The sequence below is a fragment of the Hylobates moloch genome, unplaced genomic scaffold (genome assembly GCF_009828535.3).
Source record: "Hylobates moloch isolate HMO894 unplaced genomic scaffold, HMol_V3 SCAFFOLD_14, whole genome shotgun sequence".
Lineage (NCBI taxonomy): Eukaryota > Metazoa > Chordata > Mammalia > Primates > Hylobatidae > Hylobates > Hylobates moloch.
In genome coordinates, this window is record NW_026652289.1 from 84,295,615 (window position 1) to 84,311,971 (window position 16,357).

Below are 16,357 nucleotides of genomic sequence, written 5' to 3' on the forward strand. Positions count from 1 at the left end.
TGATATATGGCCATCCTAGTCCCAAATACACCATCTCATAAGGCAAAATAGTCACATGCTATTTGCTTAAGATGAACTCTTTTGATGCCTTTAGCAATACAAACTTAGGGAACTATAATTTTATTTTTTTATTATTATTATTTTTTTTTTGAGACGGAGCCTTGCTCTGTCGCCCAGGCTGGAGTGCAGTGGCGCAATCTCGGCTCACTGCAAGCTCCGCCTCCCGGGTTCACGCCATTCTCCTGCCTCAGCCTCTCCGAGTAGCTGGGACTACAGGCGCCCGCCACCATGCCCGGCTAATTTTTTGTATTTTTTAGTAGAGACGGGGTTTCACCGTGGTCTCGATCTCCTGACCTCGTGATCCGCCCGCCTCGGCCTCCCAAAGTGCTAGGATTACAAGCGTGAGCCACCGCGCCCGGCCATTTTATTTTTAAATAAACGGAGATGACTAGTGATTTAAAGAGCAAATTCACAGATTCCATTTTTCATGAAATTGGTGGGGTCATTACAAGGGTATGGCTAAATCCAGATGGTAAACTCTTGGAATAGGGAAACAAATCAAGGCGTCTCGTTCTGAAGTGCTCACCAAACTGACCCGCTTGGCTGGCAAGCCATCCTCCAGCCCTCTCTGAGGCTCGGGTCTACACAGCCCCCAGAGTGTGGCTCTCTGCTAACAAGAGCAGGAGAGGAGGCAGGAGGGCAGATCAGAGCACCTCTGGGGGAAATGGCCAAGCTGCAGGTGGTCTCAGCGGGGGTGGCCAGGCACACTGTGGCTTGTGCAACTACGTCAGTCGGGAGGAGAGAGACTTCTCATGAAATCCCAAGCATCAAGCCACAGCCCGCGCCAGGCAGGCCTCGATGCTGTGGTTGCACTGGTGATGAGGTGGGAGCAGGGTATGGGACATGAGGAGCTGGATCCCTGGCTGTGGTTTGGGCGATGAATGAGGGTGGGCTGGGCTGGGGGCAGAGAAAAGTTCTGTGTGAGGGCCCACCTCAAGGGTCAGCTGTGGGCCTGGACACCCAACCTTGTGGCAGCCAAGATTGATGATACAGTCGAAGTCACTGCTGCCCATCAATTCTGGTTAGAACCATCTGAGGGCCTGGGGTGCACCTAGCCTGCAGGAGAGCCCAGCCATAGAAGCTGCTGCCGGAGATGGGGCCAGGAAGCCATTGAGGCCTCTCAGCCTTGGGCCTTGCCCCAGACCCTCTGGATCGGGTGGAGGGTGGAGTCATCACACATTGTACAGCTTTCCAGGGATTAGGATGCAGTCTAAAGTCTGAGAACATGGCTCTAATCTTTCTTCGAAGAGTGGATAGTGGATCTGGGGGGCCTGCCTCTCTCCTGGTAAAGCTTATAGGATTGGGAGGCAGGATCTTGAAAAAAAAAAGAAAAACTGCCCAGTTACAAATACTCAACTTTTAGCACCCCTCCCTCAAGCCTTCCAAAGGGGCCTGTGCCAGTGAGGGACCCAGAAGCTTAAGTTTCCTTGGCGTCATGGTGAATCACCGGGGACAGGTGATCCACTTCAGACGTCCTCCCCCAACCCCTTAACTCCCCGCTTTTGCCTCACCCACTGCCACCTCCAGCTCTGCCTCTTTCCCTGCCACAGAGATAGGGGCCCTGCTGTGGCCACAGCAAATCCTGGACATGCCACCACTAACTGAGGGGACTCTAGGGTCAGCTCGCGTGTCTGGGTGGGCCACTCATCCACATGTCCTCTCGTCTAACTTCCCAGTTGTGGAAAGAATCAGGAAGGAAATTTGTGAGGCAGGGAGGAGTAAGTAACATTTTCCAGTTTCCGGGAATGTAGAAGACACTCCAGCAAACTATTAAAAGTTTACCGTTATCATAATGTTTGCAACTTCATAGTTTCCCCATGAGGATGACAGCACCAACAAATATGTCTCTATGTAGAAAATGAAAAGTCAGGGCATATATCGTGCTGAAGTATAAAATGCCTCCCGTCCTGCCTCCAGGTCTTCTGTCTGCACTGGTGAGGTGCAGTGAAGGTTCCCTCTCAATGAGTTAGTCCAGTTGGAAACAAAGATTATTTTAGATGTGTCAACCTGAAAGAAAACAGGTTTCAAAATTTGATTGCAATGTGATTCCCCCAAACATGGCTAACAGCTTGTCTTTCTTTCAGATATCATACTTGGGCTACCTGCTGCTGTTTAACTATGTCATCCTGGTGCGGATGGATGGCTGGCCGTCCCTCCAGGAGTGGATCGTCATCTCCTACATCGTGAGCCTGGCGTTAGAGAAGATACGAGAGGTGGCTACTCCAAAGGCCTGCCCCAGCCCACTAACCGCTGACTGCAAATGCAGATATGGCTCCTTACTGAAAAAACGTTTCATGCAAATTATGCATGTTGGGCCAGGCGCGGTGGCTCATGCCTGTAATCCCAGCACTCTGGGAGGCCGAGGCAGGTGGATCACTTGAGGTCAGGAATTCGAAACCAGCCTGGCCAACATGGTGAAACACTGCCTCTGCTAAAAATAAAAAAAAATTAGCCAGCCGTGGTGGTGCACGCCTGTAATCCCAGCTACTAGGGAGGCTGAGGTGTGAGGACCACTTGAGATCAGTAATTTGAAACCAGCCTGGCCAACATGGTGAAACCCCGTCTCAACTAAAAATACAAAAAGTAGCCGGTTGTGTGGCAGGTGCCTGTAATTTCAGCTACTCAGGAGGCTGAGGTGGAAGGATCACTTGAACCTGGGAGGCAGAGGTTGCAATGAGCCGAGATTGCACCACTGCACTCCAGCCTGAGCGACAGAGTGAGAGTCCATCTCGAAAACAAAAACAAATTTTACATGCCGTGGGACTTTTTTTGGAGGTATCACAATCCCAGGTTTATTCCATTTATTTATTTAATTAAGATGTATACATCTTGAATGAACTTGAACTTGCAAATCAAAATACGAGGCAAAATAAAGATTTAATAATGAAAACAGGTTTGAATGCATAGGAAAGCATCAGCAAATGCTGCCAGCGACCTGAGATAAACCAATTACTGCAACTGGGTACACATTTTGGCTTAGTTATTTGGGATCAGAAGCGAGAAAGAGAGATACAAGGGACACTTGCACAGTGTGGTCCAAAGCCCAAAGTTACAGGAAAAAGGTCATCTCTTTTATCTCTGGACTCTTGTGCAAGAGATTTATGAAGGGAGGGCTCCCAGTCAGGAGGAAAAGGAGCTAAGTGAGGTGTGGCTTCAGGTGGACCCTGTCCTTGGCCTAATCCTGTAGGGGGCTCTGAGTGGACTGGACACTGTGGAGTCTGTCTCACCTTTGGGCCCCACCTCAATTAGTCATTGGTACCCACCACAGACATGGCTCCAAGCGTCCAAGAGCAAGCCTCCCAGAAGGGGGCAGGTGTGGGCCTAACAGCAGCACCTGCAGCAGGTAGGGTGGGCAAGCCCACCTGGGGAAAAGCTCCAGGGGATATGGGAAGGGCCTAGAGCATCTGCTGCAAACAGAGGGAACAGGATTTTCAACTCAGTGTTGCAAAAGAACAGATACCATCTCACACATGACTCTTGTTATCCCGGAGGGCTTGAGTGAAAATGTAACTCCTAGTAAGCAATCTCTGCAGACAGCAGAGGAAAGATGGGCCGGATACTTTCCTTTCCAATATCATTCAGAAGTTTTAATTCACTAAATTTGCTTACAAAGACAAAGCCTGTATCCAAGCAAAAAAGCAACTTGAGCTGAAAAAGCCCACAGCACCATTTCATATCCTTTCTCCAACTGATATACAACCAATACTATTATTTTGCAGTAACTGTTGACCCTTTCACTGAACTGAAAAACATTATTAACCTAGTCCAGGTAGAGGGAATCTGATGGCATCAGTCTAATGAGAGCCTGAAAAACCAAAAGAGCACTGAATCCAAAATTATACATGCCACCTTCTACTACTTTTCCTTTTCTAGCAGGGCTTCATTCAAATTCTGCAGGTGCTGCAACTGGTATTTCCTGAGCGGCCTGCTTTACCATTGCTGTGCCGTCATGACCTTGTTGAGGGTCCACCATACACCGAGACACTGTTCTTTATTCCAGAAACCTGCTTCCAGTTATAGGAGAGAGAGGGTGGCCATTAGCTAGTGTGCATGGGTTGTTAAACTAGTGAATCCCTTCTGTGTGGGCTGATAGCCACTGCCCCATCCTACCACAGAGATCCCCAAGACCCCTGCAACTGAAGGAGTACCACCTGGCACGGCAACCCTCCACCCCAGTATGGCACCACAGACAGCTGTGCCATTGGGAAGGCTCTGCGCACGCCTGTGCATGCTGCTTGCTAAATATCTTCCATTTTACTCTGTGGAAGTCTCCCCTTAAGCAGCAGTGATTTTGAAAGGATAATATCTCAAGCAGGGAAAAACCTGGTCTAACTTTCCCCTAATTTCTCATGTCTAAGTTGCAAAGGAATTTTGCCAAATCAAAACATTTCCTAGTGCCATTCTGCCATCTCCACTGGGTGGACTGCCCCTCTGTGGGGCCACGTGGGGCTCATCTATGCTCTAGAGTTTTCATCCTGTGTGACTCTGGAATGTGGAGTAACAGGCACGTGTCCAGATAATTAAAAAAGAAATCAAAATGCAGCTGCTTTAATTACAGCCAGAAGGACATAATTTAGAAGGCATTTCCTGAGTTTGTAAAACCCTGAATCTAAGAATAGGGAGGATTCCGTGGAATTTCCCTTTCTAGATATCTCTCCCTGCCTGAGAGGAGTGTTTAAACGTTTTGAGTAGGAAAGGGGCCAGATGCCCTGGAATGTTCCACCAGTCTTATTGTTCCAAGATTCTAAGACAAGACTTCTAATATGGCATCTCAGTTCTTTGGGGTTTGTTTTCAGATCCTCATGTCAGAACCAGGCAAACTCAGCCAGAAAATCAAGGTTTGGCTTCAGGAGTACTGGAACATCACAGATCTCGTGGCCATTTCCACATTCATGATTGGAGCAATTCTTCGCCTACAGAACCAGCCCTACATGGGCTATGGCCGGGTGATCTACTGTGTGGATATCATCTTCTGGTACATCCGTGTCCTGGACATCTTTGGTGTCAACAAGTATCTGGGGCCATACGTGATGATGATTGGAAAGATGGTTAGTAATGGCATCCTGTGGGTATCCAGAGAGACTTTGGCTGTGGTTAGGACATAAGAACAGGCCTTGGGCATGGCTTCCTTCAATTTCATTTGGTTTTTCTTTTACAGTTGGCTTTTTAAAGGAAATATTCTTTGCTTTAAGATACACAGTTCTCCTGCATGTTGATAGCTTAATAAAATCCAATAGAAAAACATGAGTTGAGGGCCTACTGTGTATATATACATAACATATATACATATATAGTGTATATACATACACTGTATATATGTGTGTGTATACACACATACACATATATATATCTCAATATATATCAGGTACTCAATATATACTGTCTTCCTTCTTCCATACCATATTTCAACTGTAGGGTGACTAATTACTTTTGTTTTTTATTCCTTCTGATTTAAAATAGACAATGAGTCTATTTTGACAGCAATATAAAAGAAAATAGCCTCGTTTTTTATAAGAGCTTACTTCACTTTCCCAGGACATAAGAGAACATCAATTTTTGATGCAATAGGAATTCAGTAGCAAAACAGATGTCTCAAAATATTTACTTCTTGATGGCTGGAAACATATTTTCAGCATTCTTTAGTACAGGGACATGAATTTGATGTTCTATGAGACTACATCCACTTCAGAATGTATATATGGCCAAAAAAAAAAAAAAAAAACCCACCTGATTTATAACCTCCTAACGTGGTAGAAGCCGGAGACAAAAGGGAATCCAGGGCCAATCCCCAACCTGTACTCCAGATGATCCTCAGCTCATTTACTCTGGCCTGGAGTGAACACAAGAAGTCCATGTGATTAGACCATGACGACTTATACTCCAGAACAGGCCAGAGAATATGAAACTGATATGAAACTGAAAATGAACCAGCAGGTCATCCTTACATTACCCAAAAGAGCCTCAGTGTTAGGACTGGTGCAAGAAGAAAGCAAGCCTCCTACATTTGGGAAGGACTCTTTATAGGGCAAGTGGTTTTGAGCTAAGGGATGTATGCTTTAGTAAATTCCAGCAAGGGCCTCCATCTTCAGGGATGTTCAAAGTTAGGAATTATACCAGTTTAGTATCCACAGTAACCAGGGCATTGCTCACTGTAACCACTCAGCAGTGTAGTGAATTAATAAATGTTGGTAGTGTAGTGAATGAATAAATGTAGTGAATGAATAAATGTTGGTCTATACTCTCAATTCATTATCGTTTTATTTCCTTAGGTATCTGCTCCTCTTACTCCTTAGTATCCCTTACAAACTCCCATCTTTTCTCATAATTCTTCCCTTTCTCCATCTGCAGTTGTAGTTACTAAGGGACATGTGTTTATGGGCAACAACAGAGGAGAAGCAAGAAGGATGAAGAGCAGATGAGGATAGCAATGTTCTAGAAGACATTCTAGGCATAAAGCATTGCATGGAGTAGGAAAAAGCCTTCCCAGGGATGGGAAGGAAGGAAGGGAAAGAGGCTTTCGTCATCCTAATTAAGCACTCGTGAAATGCTTAATCGGAGAGAGCAATATAATGAGCCAGGGTGAACTTGGCCCACAAGCCAAGACAGTGAGAGACAAATGTTCTCCTTACTCAGATGATCGACATGCTGTACTTTGTGGTCATCATGCTGGTCGTGCTCATGAGTTTTGGAGTAGCCCGTCAAGCCATTCTGCATCCAGAGGAGAAGCCTTCTTGGAAACTGGCCCGAAACATCTTCTACATGCCCTACTGGATGATCTATGGAGAGGTGTTTGCAGACCAGATAGACCGTAAGAGTAGAATTCATAGTAAGATTCTCTTCCCTGCTTCTGAGGCAGATGATCAGTTCCAAATTAATGGAAGAACATGTATTAATTTGGAAGTAAAAAATATTTGTCACTCCACCACAGGCACCAAATTATTTTACAAAGAAATAAGGACAAATTATGGAACATGGATTTTCAGACATCAGTCATTTCTTTTATTCTAAAAATAATTCACTAGAATTCCAAGAGTCTCACTTCCCTTGAGCTGGACCTGATGGACATCTTGTCACATGAATGCAGTTCTAATGCCAATAGCCTAGTTTTTCTTCAACCCAGTATCTCCCCACCCCAGGATAAGGCTGGTAGTGTTTTCCAGTAGAATGAACTAGTGAACAGGGCAGAGTAACTGGTACGTCCAACCATCCTCTTCTTCAAGCCATCAGAGCCCATTTTCCACATAGCTACCCATTTCATCTTCACTACTAGAGTGCTATTTTGTATTATCAAAAATAATCTGGATGTTAGTAGAGGAAATGGGCTATGATCCTGCACAGATTTCTGGGGAATGTAGGTCCAGCTCCTCTGCAGGCTGAGTTGGTGTCTTCTGGATTGAAGGAATGTAAAGCTCAAATGTTCTTGTACACTATTTCACCAGGACAGTTGAATAAATGTTCCACCAGTGAAGGAGGCACTTTTAGTCCCATTTCCATTTCAGGACCAACATTTTCATTTGCATGTTGTGATTTATCATAAAGCATCAGCTATAATAGCATGTCTGCTGCTTCCAGAGCTCTGCTATTAGGGAATAGAAAGTTTTTATCATCTTCCTCTCATATAGAATGTAGGGCTGTCAGTGTATATCTACTGCCTCTAGGTCAGACAATAACCAGCTCATGCAGCAGCTTCTTTCTAACTTTTATAATGTCATTCTGACCATATCATTATTGCAAGTATCACAAAGTCAACCATTGAAGTGTATTAGTAGCTTGGTAAGCCAGAACATAAAAATCTAATTTGATTTCAAAAGAATATTAGTTTAGGTAGACATACATACACGTTAAAAGTTCCTGGACTCCAGGCATAAACTGTAGTATTTTTATTGCTGAGCTTTTTTTTTTTTAAATTAAATTGGGTTATGAGAGAAGGTAAAGAGGTAAACTTCAGGCTGTGCTATTCTCAGTAACATAATTAAATGTAGGTTTTTGATTCTTGATCTGACTATTAACTAATAATTTTGTAGTTATTTGTGCTTACGAGGTGTTTGTGTTGGAATACAGGGAGCGCGTGATTGGTTAACCTGATCATCTGCCAGTAACATCATGTCTTTTTCACAGTATTTTTAACTAGTGAGCTTTTGCTCTTGCTTATGACATATGGTAAAATAAATATCCATGATATATATGTTCTAGAATGATTAATGTATGTAATTCTTCTAAATAGATCACTGTTTCTAAGTGTGAATCAATATTTCCCAAGCTTAAAATATTCGCATTTCTTCACAGCAAAACAGTTATGTGTTAAACCACTTGTTTTACTTTTCTCTCAACCATCGTCTTATTTTCTTTCCTCCCCTCCTGTCAAAACAAAACAAAAATCCTGCTTTCCAATCGTTATGTAGTCTACGCCATGGAAATTAATCGTAAGTTTACATGGAATTGATTATTCTAGTCTATGGAATGTGTTTCTTAATTACCTTTTCCTTAGCTGATTGCTAGTAGTCTTAAACTGTTTTCAAATACTTCTCTTGTTTTTTGGTGCCAGTACTTTTTAAGCTGTCAGTAAAAAGTAAAGAGAGCCATAAATTCACTGTCGGGATCACCCTATTTTTTTAGGGGAGAAATAGACCCCCTGTGATAAAAAGTTGCATTTCAAATGAGCAGAGGGAGAAAAGATTATTTTTCAAACATGGCACCAAAACAGTTGATTAAACAATGTGAGAAGTAGAGGAAATCCCTAACCCATACAACATAACAAAAATATTTTCAAATTTAATGTATCAATGAAACCAAGAAAACAACCAGAAGACAACATAAGCTAATGTTAAAGAATTAGAAGCCACAATGACTTTCAAAGAGATAACAATAAAGGGAAAAAAAATAAAGATATGTTTGTCTGCTTAAAAATGAAGACTTTTATATTTGAAAGCCACAGTAAAGAAATGGGAAAATGTTTAGAAATATGACAAAGAATGACTATCTCTGAGCGCAGATATGAGTTTCTGACCTTTTTCTTTGTGTGAGTTGTTTTTTTTTTTGAGACGGAGTCTTGCTGTGTTGCCCAGGCTGGAGTGCAGTGGCTCGATCTCGGCTCACTGCAAGCTCCGCCTCCCGGGTTCACGCCATTCTCCTGCCTCAGCCTCCTAAGTAGCTGGCACTACAGAGTTTATTTTTTCCCATGGAAAAAATATTGCTTATGAAATGAGAAAGAATCATATTAAAAAAGAAATAGGTATTGAAAAACATATGTAAGAGATATTTATCCTTTTCATTACATGTAAAAAGCAAAGACAAAACTATTTTTTTCTTTCAGCTCCTTGTGGTGAGAACCTATATGATGAGGAGGGCAAGCGGCTTCCTCCCTGTATCCCCGGCGCCTGGCTCACGCCAGCACTCATGGCGTGCTATCTACTGGTCGCCAACATCCTGCTGGTGAACCTGCTGATTGCTGTGTTCAAGTACGTGTCACAGCCGATGACCACATGCTTATTATTTATTATTGTACGGATTTTCCATTTAATCTCAGAACTCTCCCAAGATACTAATATATTTGCAGATAATTTCATTAGGGTTTTTAAGTAGATCCAATTTTTGCAGTCTCTTTGTTGAAACTTAATCAGTCTTAATGTATTCATAAATCAAGAGTTGACACTTAAATACATTTAAATTTAATCTTGGTTAGTATTTTAACACTTTAGCGTGTATTTTAATCTAATGAAAATATTTTCTTAGATGAAAGTCTCCTGGGGTACAGAATATTTGATTAAGTCATGCTTTTTATTCATCAGCAGAGGTGGAAAAGGCAATATTAGTTTCATAAGCTGTTACAATTACTGTAATACTAGTAAAACATTTTTTTCTGATCATTTATAGAAGATAAAATGGCCTAAGAAAAAAATAGCTTAAAGGATTAAATCAAGTTTCTTATAAAACCTGCCTATTTGGCATGTTGTGTTGAGTATGTTGACCATGCTCAATAAATATTGAAAAAATTGATTTTAGCTTCTAAGATGAAAAATATAGAGGGGAAAATCCTTCACAGAAATATGCAATCTTAGACTTGAACAGGGCATTGGAGAAAACCTGGTCCAAACTTCTGGCTTGAGAGATGAGAAAACTAAGGTCAGGGAAGGTAACTGGTTTTCCTAAGGTCCCAGTATTGGCAGACAATGAAATCACGCACTTACTGCTTCCTGTTGGAAGCTAAAATAAGACAAAGATTGTACCTACCCCATGTCCAAAACAACGAACCTTCAATCAAATAAGTTCAACAACTAATTAATTCAGTTGAAAAAAAAGTAGTCATCTACTTGTTAGACTGAATTGAAAGTTTAAACATGTGAAAACATTTAGTTAAATGGCTTATACCTCTACACATAGGAAATTAAATTTCCTGAGTATATGAGTAGATTGTGGTGTGGTTTTCCAAGAAAACAGTACATAGCAATTTATTACACTTAGCTATTTATGAATACAATGTCCTTAAGCACAGATAATCCACACTGATGGATAAATCAAAAGATTGGATAATCAAGGAATCAGTACTATAGGGCACTAAAAGGCCATCTCATTGAGTATTTTCATTTAAATGTGAGTAACTCTGACTGCTCTGGGAAATCACTATAAAAAGTAATATAACTAACTGTAAAAATGTCTTCTTTTTAAAGCAATACCTTCTTTGAAGTAAAATCAATATCCAACCAGGTGTGGAAGTTCCAGCGATATCAGCTGATTATGACATTTCATGACAGGCCAGTCCTGCCCCCACCGATGATCATTTTAAGCCACATCTACATCATCATTATGCGTCTCAGCGGCCGCTGCAGGAAAAAGAGAGAAGGGGACCAAGAGGAACGGGATCGTGGATTGAGTATGTGCAGGGCTCTTCATTTCTAAGTTGGGCTGATCTCAGAATAGTGTTCCAATTGGACATCCTCACAGAAATCTCACTCAACTACTTGCTTGTGTGAAAAGCACCACGCTCAGTCCAACTGCTGTTCTTTTCAAAAAGCTTCTAATTTTGTACCCATTTTATTCTAGTTTCGTTAATTTGTTAGTAAGTAATATTAGGAAAGCCAGCTCATAGAGATCAGAAGTTGAGCTAATTCTCTAAAATAACTCTACTTTATAAATTTCTATATAAACTCAATGCTCCTTTCAAAACGTCTTAATTTGTTGCATCTAAAGAAAATGAGAAAGTAATGCTATACGTTTGACTCTATTCATAAAAATAAGTGCAAAAAGTTTTCCAGGAAATATTACTTGGCTTTACTTTCCCAGTAAATGTAATTTTGTTTTTTATGTTTAAAAGCGGGTTGTTTGGCTCCAACTGATCGAGGGTTGGGGCGTATGACAACCTTTTTAGATAAAAATCAATTGGAGTAGTGGCGAAGTGCCTTAGGAGTGGCGGAGAAGAGAGCTTAATTAAAGTGGGGCTGTGAAATTCTCACTGATGCCACGAATCTGATTCTTCTTGTTTTTCACGTGGCCGACACTTCTCCCTTCACGCAGAGCTCTTCCTTAGCGATGAGGAGCTAAAGAGGCTGCATGAGTTCGAGGAGCAGTGCGTGCAGGAGCACTTCCGGGAGAAGGAGGACGAGCAGCAGTCGTCCAGCGACGAGCGCATCCGGGTCACTTCTGAGAGGTATGTGTAGCGTCCCCACCGCGGGCCCGTGGGCCAAGCAAGGGTTTGCTGACTCGGGCACCCCACTCTATGGGGGATGCCAGAGTTCATTTAAACATGCACTCCGAGTTCTCCTGTTTTATTTAAACTTTACGTTTTAACGGGATTCCCACGAAATAGTGAGAAAGTTACTAGGTAATAACTGTGCATTGGATATAGAAGGGAATGACATTTATTTATTTATCCTGGGCCGAAAGAAAACCTAACAGTTCTTGACTGCCTTCACCCCCTACCCCAAAGTGGGGGTGTTTCCGCAAGGTTAATGGAAGCTACAGAAAGCCATCTTTCTCCCAGCTCTTGCTCCTAACTTCCTTTTGGGAGCATGGTCCTCCCCAGGGGACTGCCCTCCTCATCCGGCCTAGCTGCTTGCTGCACCTTGGCAACACCTTTCCCAGCCTCACAGGGCAGAGGAAAAGGCTCCCTCCTGGGGCTCCCCTGAGAGTGGGAACTGGGAGGGGTGGGGTGCAGGGTGGGGGGTGAGGTGTCTGGCCCCATGAGGGTGGGATCCGCTAAACTAGGGCAGGGTGTGTGTTTCAGACACATGGACATCCTCAGTACCCAGCAAGGTCAGCCTAATCTCCACGGTAATGCTTAATAAATGCAGAGTGAATGAATGCAGGATGTGTGAACCAGTGAATGAGTAAATGAAGTCAGGTCGCTAGGGACAGAAATGGTGGCATTTTCCAAACTTCGTAGTATTGCTCTACCCTAAGCTGGGAAAGAGCAACTGGCAAAGGGTAGACAGGAGCAATCGACCTTCACTGTCTGCACTTTTTATCATGTAAGTTTTGAGAGGCTTTATCATGTACTAAAAGCATTTTCAGCTTGCTAAAGATCTTGGTGACTGATAACACACTGTTCCAAAGGGTTTCGCTAACAATGTGGCCAGAAGGATGAGCTCAGAGGAGCCGTGCCTAGCTCTGCTTTCTATCTTGGAGTACACAGAATTAAAGTTTCCTAATAGACACATTGAGAGCCATAAAAACAGGGTGGGACTTCAAAAAGATATCGCAGCTGACAGTTCCCAAACAATTACAACAGAATTCACAGATGCACCTTAGGTCTCCCTGGTGCATGTTGAGGCCAGTGAACTCTGCCCCAGCCCACAGGAGGGGAGATGGCAACTGTGGGTCCCTGGCCCCAGTTCCCTCCTAGACCCAGTCACCTTGTGACCCAACCAAATCCAACCAGCTAAACTCTAGGGTTACCTGCACCACCTTTCTTCCTTACCAAGGTGAATTTTTAATAAAACTTTGAAATGTTTCTTTGATGCTTTAACAGTAATTGCTAAACTTTCAAGGTATAAAAATTATTTCTTCATGAGAAAGTCAAGGTACCTCAGGTAATCAAATTTCCACTTTTTAGTTAGACATTAACTTGAATGTAATTTTAACCAGTCATTTACAATGGAGACTGTGTTTTGTTTTGCTCTGCGTCCCCCTCTCCCTTCCCCGGCATTCCTTGGATTTTTACCATTCTTGGACCAAAGCTGCAAGAATGTGGTTATCAGGTCACTACCAAATTGCATTTTTCTCTCGGGGCTCTGTGCACACGTAATAGGGATGAAAGTGTGTAGGGCAGAGAAAACATGCTGCTTCCTGTTTCCCTCGGCTGAGATCCCAGGAGTGATGGGAGCACATTCTTGCCCCTCCGTTTCCCTTGGCCTTGTCAGGCTGACTCACAGGTGAATGCCCAAGACAGAAAGAAGAGAAGGCTTGAGGAGAAGGGAGTTTTCCTTCCCTCTTAGCCAGGCCAGCTGAGAAGCAAGGGATAAAGTGGGAGGATGGAAATAAAAGTAGTTATTTGGGCACCTGTGACTACTTTAAAAATCAAACTTGAAGCACTCAAGCATTTCTGCCATTTCTTTAATATTCTTTCTATGTAAAATTAGTTTTATTTTCTGCATCACCATTTCCCATTTGATGATTTTCCAGCTCTTCTCTCGGTTGTGTCTTCGCCACCACTATTCAGTCTGTAGGGTCTGGTTAGGAGCATGACAGCCCCTGCCTTGTCTCCCTGTTGTCTTGGTAGCTTTCAGAGCTGAGCTACTGATTCTCATGACTCAGTTTTACAAGCGTGTTCACACAGGATGGGTACCCATTAATCATTCTCCTCCACGCAGGGTGCTTTTAGTGCTTCTGTGCAGAAACCAAATTCATGGTTCTCTCCTAATGTTTGGAAATTTACCTATAAAATGCTAATAATTTAACCATTTATTTTTTCTCATAAAGTTCCAACATTTTGTAAGATCCAACATTCAGTCCTGCAATGAGATTTGCAATACGATTCAGCATTGATTGACACAACACTGGGTGGCAGCAGGATATTTAACCCCCAGTCCTACCAACCATGCCCACTTAGATGTCATAAGGGCCCTGCTCTCAGGGTTCTCCTCCCAAACTTGTACTCCCCTCTCTGTGAATGGCATTGCCATTAAGCTCAATTAGCAAACTGGCAAATCATTGTGGCGCCTCCCTCTTCTTCACTAACAATCATCAAGTTCTGTTTACTTCTCCTCATGAATACATCCTGATCCGCTTATTTTTTTCATCCCTACCCCAATGCACCTAGTACAGGCTTCCATCATTTTCCACTTCCATTCCTGTAGCTGCCCCTACCTGAGCTCTCCATATTTGTTTCTGCTCTTTCAATCCATGTTGCACTGTCAGCTCTCATGGGGTCCTGTTCCCTCCTGCACTGGCTCTCCTGAAATTTCAAGCCCTCTGTGGCCCCCACTGTCCTCAGGCCTGCAAGGCCCTGCCCTCTCTCCGGCTTTGCCGTGCACTATCTTCTCCTTCATGCTGTGTGTTCCATTTCTCAGCCTTCTTTCATTTCCTCAAAACACTGCTTCCTTCCTGCCACAGGGGCTCTGCATGGGCTGTGCCCTCTGTCTGATGCACCTCGCCCTCCTTCCCTGCTCCTCTTCCTTGGATCTCTGCCCAAATGCCAATTCCTTATGGAAAACTTCACCACCTCACACCTTAGACTAGGTCAGGACCCTCAGGCCTTAAGCTGCATGAAGGCAGGGCCATGTCTGGGTTTTGTCCACCATGATATACCTAGAGCCTGCACATCTCCACATAGTAGGAGCCAGACTTTTTTTGTTTTTGTTTTTGTTTTTTTGAGACAAGGTCTCGCTCTGTGCCCAGTGCAGTGGCACAATCAGGTCTCACCACAGCCTCAACCTCCTGGGCTCAAGCGAGCCTTCCGCATCAGCCTCCGAAGTAGCTGGGAATACATGTATGTGCCACCACACCCAGCTAATTTTTTTTTTTTTTTTTTTTAATTTTAGTAGAGAGGAAGTCTCACTGTGTTGCCCAGGCAGGTCTCGAACTCCTGGCCTCAGCAATCCTGCCTCAGCCTCGAGACTTTTTTGAATGAATGAATGACTTAAAAGCTTTTCTCCTGATTCGAATATAAAGTTCTATCCCATCCTCAATGAGTTCCCTCGTGGAATATCAAAAAGGAAACCAGCTATGTTCTCTCCAGGTTCAAGACACCGGTTTTACTATAAGGAAGTAGGAGCAGACTCAAGAGCCAAAAGACTGTGCCACAGGAAGGATAACAAGTGTTGGTGTTGGCACCATCTTTTTGCTCAAAGGGATAACATCAAAGAGCCATGAGGGCTGGTGGGATAAGAACATTTTATAAACAACTCCTTTTTTATTATTATTTGTAGAGACAGGGTCTCACTATGTTGCCCAGGCTGGTCTCAAACTCCTGGGCTCAAGCTATCCTCCTGCCTCTGCCTTCCAAAATGCTGGGATTACAGGCATGGGCCACCATGTCTGGTCAACTTCTGGCAGCATGGCCAAAGTAGACCTCGTCAACCCATGTGTTCTGTCCTCATTGCTCCAGGAGAATATTTGGCAACATGAGTCCTTATCGTTGGGAGATTTGAGGCTATCTGTGTCTTCTGCAAATCCACTATGGAGCACACTGTTCCCTTTGTGGTTCAGCATCCCTTATCACAGGTTCACAGGTTCAAGAGCAATTGGGCTAGAAAGAATCTTTCCTGACAAAATTTTGTCAGAGACCCAACTTCCTTTTCTCAATGAGAATTATGTTATCCAGTGTGTTTTCCTTTTTTCCATGGCTTCAAGGAAGCTTAACACCAAACTTAATATTAAATTATCAAATATATTACTAAGGATTTTGAAATATATGGGGTACGTTGCCTCTTCTTTGCTTTTTTTATACCATCTACCTCCATTTACATACATTTTATTAATGTCTGACATTTCACAATATGCAGGATATAACTCATAAATTATACATTTTAAATGTAGTTGGCCTTGTACTTAAGAAGCTATGGGTCTTAGATGAGCTAAACCATAATAGCATTTTCTGATTCCCCCAAAACTTTCTGGGTTAAGTGGTTTCTTGTCAGATTTGTGGATATGGATTAAAGTGTTTTGTTTTGTTTTTTTTTTTTTTAATTCTAGAGACAGGGTACTGCTTTGTTGCCCAGGCTGGAGTACAGTGGGATGATCACAGCTCACTACAGCCTCAAATTCCTGGGGTCAAGTGAGTCTCCTGCCTCAGCCTCCTGAGTAGCTGAGGCTACAGGCGTGTACCACCACACCTAGCTAATTTTGTAGATACAGGATCTCA

General features: G+C 43.1%; 1 protein-coding gene and 1 long non-coding RNA gene across 3 annotated transcripts in view; one reads left to right on the top strand and one right to left on the bottom strand.

The window, feature by feature from the left end:
* Positions 1–16,357, top strand: part of TRPM1 (transient receptor potential cation channel subfamily M member 1) — a 167,333-nt gene that overhangs the window by 130,503 nt on the left and 20,473 nt on the right. For both annotated transcript variants that reach the window (XM_032175278.2, XM_032175279.2), the window contains 7 exons: positions 2,145–2,273; positions 4,857–5,108; positions 6,694–6,868; positions 8,463–8,483; positions 9,374–9,518; positions 10,728–10,930; positions 11,572–11,704. In XM_032175278.2, coding sequence (XP_032031169.1) covers positions 2,145–2,273; positions 4,857–5,108; positions 6,694–6,868; positions 8,463–8,483; positions 9,374–9,518; positions 10,728–10,930; positions 11,572–11,704 — 1,058 coding nt within the window. The remainder of the gene's footprint in view (positions 1–2,144; positions 2,274–4,856; positions 5,109–6,693; positions 6,869–8,462; positions 8,484–9,373; positions 9,519–10,727; positions 10,931–11,571; positions 11,705–16,357) is intronic.
* On the bottom strand, positions 1,223–11,616 carry LOC131381091 (uncharacterized). The gene is made up of 5 exons (XR_009209544.1): positions 11,511–11,616; positions 10,734–10,880; positions 2,163–2,249; positions 1,843–2,067; positions 1,223–1,374 (listed from the first exon to the last, which is right to left on the bottom strand). It is a non-coding gene; the product is annotated as an uncharacterized LOC131381091 (long non-coding RNA).